Source organism: Convolutriloba macropyga, chromosome 2, assembly GCF_964194025.1.
Source record: "Convolutriloba macropyga chromosome 2, txConMacr16.3, whole genome shotgun sequence".
In the NCBI taxonomy this organism is placed as follows: Eukaryota; Metazoa; Xenacoelomorpha; order Acoela; family Convolutidae; genus Convolutriloba; species Convolutriloba macropyga.
In genome coordinates this window covers 10,537,740-10,544,334 of record NC_134469.1, presented here as the reverse complement: position 1 = coordinate 10,544,334, position 6,595 = coordinate 10,537,740, and the positions used below count along the sequence as shown (strand labels likewise).

General features: G+C 37.5%; 1 protein-coding gene across 2 annotated transcripts; it reads right to left on the bottom strand.

Moving 5' to 3' along the window:
* Positions 1 to 239: 239 nt before the first annotated feature.
* On the bottom strand, positions 240 to 6,099 carry LOC142335118 (uncharacterized). 2 transcript variants are annotated; one of them, XM_075383473.1, is made up of 4 exons: positions 5,633 to 6,099; positions 5,016 to 5,219; positions 1,777 to 2,081; positions 240 to 1,440 (listed from the first exon to the last, which is right to left on the bottom strand). In XM_075383473.1, exons 1-4 carry the CDS (start codon positions 5,690 to 5,692, stop codon positions 693 to 695), a joined length of 1,317 nt encoding a protein of 438 aa, XP_075239588.1. In that variant the 5' UTR covers positions 5,693 to 6,099; the 3' UTR covers positions 240 to 692. The 2 variants fall into 2 exon arrangements, with proteins under 2 accessions (XP_075239588.1, XP_075239589.1); XM_075383474.1 differs by having other exon boundaries at positions 5,995 to 6,099.
* Between the last annotated feature and the right edge of the window lie 496 nt (positions 6,100 to 6,595).

Genomic DNA, 6,595 nt, shown 5'->3' with positions numbered 1-6,595 from the left:
ATCTGGAATTCATCAGCTCAGCTAATCATAAAACACAGAAACAGCGCATTTTAGCCCCCCACCCCCATTATGTGATAGTTACAGTAATAGGGTGCGGCATACGGTGTATGCCCACAAAGCTTTGGGGAGGGGGGGGGGGGGGGGTTCAGAGGCTGTAAAGGGAAATACCCCATTCATTTACGGAATAATGCTCAAAAATATAATTCAACGTTGACAGAGGGGGGGGGGGGGGGGGGGGTTTGGTTTGAAGGAAGATATTTTCAAATTTTCACAAGACTGTCGTGATGAGAAAATCAGTAAATAAAATGATTTTGTATCTTTAATATCGAACAGATCTAACGATCAAAATTGAACACAGCCCAAAAAATAGAACTTTCCTCGGAAAGTTACCAAATGATTAAGAACATTCAAAGCTAAAATGGACAATATAAATAAACTAAAAATTTTGGCACACTAATACAATCAAGACACGAAACAGGTAATTTATTAACAAATGACACAAAACTTAAATAGTAAGCATCTATATATTCCAAGTTAGATAAATAAATCAATTCAAATGTATCTTAAACAAAGGAATGCTTTAAGTACAAAATTAAGTTTTGAGTTTTTTCCAATCGAAAAGTAGACTTTAATGAAAATAGAATTAACTGCTTGTATCTTTGCTTTAGAGACAATTCTACAACGCCGCATAGTTACAAATTCATCAAGAATTCGTCAAAGCCTTTCAGGGTCTCAAATTCGATCATCATTTGTTTTTCAATCGGGTTCATATCGTGAAGGAAAGTGCATCGCCCTGCGTGAAGACATTTACCCGTAGCATGAAACTGTCGACATTTGATGGTCTTGTAATTGATTGGGTACTTCGATGGGCGCAATTCCTGCGAATTATGCGCGTACTGGCATCGATCCGCATATCCACAAATCGTTCCCGATGTCACGCTTCTGCAAAGCTTCGTTTTGAACTTCTTGTGGTTGATAATGTCATTCCCGACAGCTTCCTCATCGCTGATTGGCTGACGAATTTCATCATCTCGTCGACCAATCAGATCGTCGAACGGCGAGTCACGTGGGGAAACGAACAAATCGGTCACTGCTTGTATCGGATCTTGGTTATTGATAGAATCCTGGACGTCGGGAAAGTCTTCCGAGGAATCGAACCCTTTGGAAATGACGGAAGAAAGGGACAACCCCGAAAAGGGCGAATACAGTCGTTCAATTGATGGTGACGAAGCAATGGTCAAATCAACAGAGTTGCGTCGCCAATCCTCAGGAATTCGAGCGCTTCTTGGTGAAACATTGCTGCTTCCCGGGGAGACAAAATCGCGAGGAGTATTGATGTTGCAGCCGTCAGAAAAACTGGGTTTGAGGCAAAGATGAGCAGACATGTTCTCAGAGCTTTTAGGCATGAAAATCTCATCCTTTGGGTGCTCAAACGGAGGGCTGAAATACACAAAAGAATGTGAAAATTGGGCATCATTGAATTGAGATATACCAGCAAAACGTCTGACCACCCGTCGACGTTATTAATGCTACCAGATATAACAAAACTACAGAGCTAAGCGAAATCGAATACATTTGCATTAGATCTATCGAACGACAAGTGTTTGAAACTCCTACACTTTCAATTTAACAATAAATTTTAATTGATGAAAATTGGTGCCATTATCATTTTAATTTTATATTAATCGTTAGCGGGGTAATAAATCGGTACGTCTAATTCCATATTTATGGTTAAAGTTTTGAAATATATTGCCGTCAATAGAAAAAATCGGTCACCTAATTTGAAGCTCTCGGTTATCGTTGTAGCTCGACCACTTCTTATTAGCAGCTTCAAAAATCGACAAAGGTAGCCCTGATGATAGTTGAGGTTCTTCTCTTAGTCCACTAAAAGCACCAGTGCCCACTTTGAATCCACTCGCCCCCACTTTCATTCCGCTTCCACTTGCCATAGCCAGGGTATGGTTTGAAGTCATAATCGTTGGCAATATATTGGTTGTCGTGGTATTAGATCCAGCGTCCACATTTGGTTGTAACTTTCTCTGAGGAGTTGAAAGCAGAAAACCGGCCAGGGAGCAGTTCGGCTACAAAAACAGATCATATATACTCTCAAGAAAACAAGTTCATTACTCTAACGAGTGACGAACGGCCATAGATCAGAATGCCATTGAAGCCGAATTTTCGCGCTCGCAGATTGGTCAATTTTCTTAATTTGAGAGCATTTTTTTCTTTGAAAAATGGTAATGGAACAGCGTAATGAAGGTCTATCCATGGTCGCCACCTCCCCGCGTTAGGGGGAAGGGGGGGACCACGGACAGACCGAGAGGAGCGCAACTCGACCGCAACTTAACTTAATATACAAACTGTTACATAAGAAAGGGAACCCAAGATCGTGTTTTCTAAATTAAACTATGTGACAAAGAGCTACTCCGTCAAAAAAAATTCAAATTTAAAAAAAATTGATCGCAATTCCTTTAAGGTATTAGAGGCGTCTGCTTAAAACAGAACTCGAATGCTTAGTGTAAGTAGAGTCTTGTCTTGAACTAAGTTAAAAACTCGGAATCACAGTTAATAATTGCCTATAAGGTTATTATTGGCGTCACCTTTAAATTATTACAAACTATTCTGAGACATAAAACTTTCCGCTATCTCTAGATTTTTAGGAGCTCTACATTAGTGAGCACAAATGAGCACCAGCCAGCGTCCAAACAGACGTTCTAATTTAACTGTCTCAACCATTAAGCATCGTCGCAGAAAAAAAATTAACTGTTTATTGCCGACTAAATTACAGTTGCTATCCATATATATCACTTTCTGACGACATCTGATTTAACCAACATATGTTATTCATGCCACTTTCAAAAATTTTTGATTAATCGGAACAAAAAAATCACTTAAAACATTCCCAGAATTCTATTGGACGTTTTATTTCCATGGATATCCTAATCCTCTGCCCTACCGAATGCCTTCGTTACGCTAGTTGACGGTATATCTGTCAGCTTACGAAATAGTGATTTAAATTGACCAATCACAGCTTCAGAATTAATTTTATCGCTCATTTTACTGAAATTGTCGGCTAAATTTCTCATTTTTCGGTTCTCGGCTAAACGCACTGTCGGCCAATACGGCGGCCACCGACATAGCTCTTCTTGCTAATTTTGCCTCTCAAATCGCAAAGTTTTTTATAAGTGAAAGCCGTTTCTTTCCAGTGATGCTTAGTTATTTTTGTTTGACCGTAAATAGGCTTTGTCATTACTGGAACCCTGATATTAAAGGTGACTCGTCTGTAATTGACATTAAAAACCTTTTCAATGACTAAAAAACCACTAGCGAGAAAGCGAATTTTTGTTCAAACACCGTTTTCTCACTCTACTTTAAAATTAGAGCAAAAAATATTCACGCCGCAAAACGACTCGCTTTTTCGCTCCACTTCCTGTTTCGGTGTGACCAAAATCACTACTCCAATTTGACTTCAAAAATCATGAAAATGTGTGACCAGATCTTTAAAAAAAATAGCCGAAAGAATTCCGGAACCGACTCCAATTCAACGTCATCCAACAACATATCCGACAAAACGTGCTACACTTACTTATGATTATCTTGAAACAGAACCATAAAACGAAAAAGTAGAAACAGGAAAATCAAATCTGTTATAAATGATAAAAAATGTGATTAAATTTTGTCATAAATTGAGATCCCAAAAGAACTATTTATGCCCAACTACTTCACCAAAACAACTAGTACCTACTGAAACCTCTTATAAGAATTCTTTAAAAATACTTGAAGCCAAATCATAAAAAAAATAAGCTCTTACAAACAACTTGAACTAAAAAACTGAAAGTTATAAACTTTTTTAATATTACAAAGCACAAAAATCCAAAGAAAAAATCCCTTCAGCCAATAGGGCATCCAAATGCTCGCAGATCAATAGTCAAGTCATAATTGGCCCAGAAACTGCAAAAAAATAAAAATAGTTTCGATTTTCGCCATTTTTGTCATATTTCTCAACAAAAAATGCTTCATATCCACAAAACTGTAACCAATTGTTATCTATAAAATGCACAGTTCATAGGCGTCTTTTCAATACCGATTTGAGGCAGTAAAACAAAACACTCGTCAAAAAATCGCAAAAATTAGCCCACAAATCAGCAAAATACATGAAAAACCTCCGAATTAGCAGAAAACTCATATGAATATCGAGAAACCTTCAAACCACTGCTAAATCCACCCTAAAATTAAAACAAAAATATAACAGAACCTCTTAACCGAAAAAAAAAATGATAAAACTGCTTTAAAATGCCGCACGTGAACAAAAAATTTCGCTCGCTTGGAATTTTTTTTTCACAAACGATATTAGCAAAAACCACTCTTTTCGCTCCGCTCTTCACTTTTGTTCAGCACCAATATCACTCCAAATTTTTTCACGCGTTTCATTTCCCGCTTCAAAAATCACTCCAATAAAATTGATTAAAAAGGGACTTCTCCAATACTCCTCTTCGAGTCGTAAAAAAAGACAGCGCCCCAATACAATTCAAATTCTTTGAATTCCAAAAAAATAAACCACACCGTTTAAATTTCTCATTCATGAAGTAGGAATACTGGAGGACCCGATCCGGCCGAATGGGCGTCTAGCAGAATAATAAATGAGTAACAACTCCTATTAATTCCAGCAATCTCATTGGACAGTTTCAAGAGCATTGCTGTATCCGCAATCTCTCAAAATTATTTTTTAAAAATAAGATTGCGTAGCAAAGGTTTATTCGTGGTCGCAATCCACCCCCACCCCCCCCCCCCCTCATGTGGAGAGACAGCCATGGAGAGGCCGTGTGGAGCGCGGCCCGGCCATATACCACCGACCAATCAGAATTAAGCATTGGTCTAGAATTCTTATTTCTGTCATTCTGCTAAACGCACATTCGACTAGCATTCCGAACTCGGAGCTAAGATTTCCAACCGAATGGGCGTTTAGCAGAATGAGAGTTGAGAATTCTATCGGCGCTGTTCATTTGAATGCTCACCTGTTTATTGTAGCAGTGATCCATGTGCTGGTTAGGGTGCTGCATTCTGGTGTCAACCAGATCATCTGCGGTTGCCCAGATAGACTGGCAACTATCCTTTTCCTCTTTGTATCCCCAGGGGTTCATTGTTTTCACGAACTGTTGGTGTGAATATCCTTTGATGGAGTGCAGACCATTGTTTACATTGTTCTTGTTTGGTCGCCCCTGAAAAAATTGGTTACACTAAGGTTCAATTTCACAAAATTATTGAAAACTTTCAAATATTGAAAAACTTGAGTATCAATAATTTTTAGGTTGGGGGGGGGGGGGGGGGGGGTCAGAACTTCGTGAATGAAACGTATGATTATGATTTATATAGATATAAAACTATATGTTGCGAAGCTGGAGGGTATAGTAGCGGCATGTGGTGGTGGTGGTGGTGGTGGTGGTGGTGGTGGTGGTGGTGGTGGGGGGGGGGGGGGGGGGCTAACTCCAGTGCACTTTTGTAGCCCCAAAAACTCCAATTTTGACCCTAGAGTCTGTCAAAAAATTATGGAGAGGACTAAATTAATGAACTTAGCTAAGTTGATTTCATGGGGATTTGACTTAAAGTTAATTTTGGTATAACTTTGACTAACCAATTCAGCAAAAAGTGAATTTTTCCTCGCTAAATCAGCGATACTGGCAACTGTCATCATTTCAATTGATTCGAATGGAAAATTGGAGGCTCCAAAAATTTATCTTCGTATAACTTATAACTTATTTAAATGACAATTATTGATTTCAAAAATGCCAAAATTTAAATAACAGTAAATCTAATTCTGTTTTATACAAGTTTCAGAAACTTTTTCAGTAAATTAAACACCAATCAATAAAAAATTTAACAAGAGTTAGATAAATTGAAAGTTTTCAGGTGGGTGATTATAAGGGTGATTATAATCATACACAAAGCACGTTAATTATTGAATAACAGATCAGAGTAAATTCTAGAAATACAAACCAGCATAAAATTTATCTTTTTAATTCATAAAATTGAGCTTAATATTAAATCAATTGCCCGAATTCAAATCAATTATTTTTTAATCAAATTAACTTTGCTGTTCTAAAACTTGTCGGCGATCAGATTTGTGAACGAAATGAATTTGAAAAAAACTATTTCACAATTTTTGAGCTAATTGTTTACCATCAATTCTCGCAATCTGATTGGCTGAGAAAAGATCGCCAACTTGGAAAATTGCTCCGCGATGAGAGTTATTATTAAAGAGAATTAATTGTCGGAAGCGAGAAAGTAACTGAGACTACTGGGCGCCAATTAGTTGAGAAAATTGCGGGAAATTAGCAGCAGTTGTGAAAACTGGTTCAAGAATGTGTGACGTGTCACTGAAATTCACAGAGTGAAAATTAAATTGACCCCAACGATAAGTTTACATGAACTAATAATAAAAACTTTATTTTCAAAAAACGGGCGAAAACTTTCAGAGAAGGGTACAACATTAACTGTTCATTGCAAATTTGCTTTTATTTGACTTTAAAAATTGTTCAACAATTAGTAAAACTTATTTTGCCGATAAAATCAGTTTTGTCTTGAATACAAACAGTCT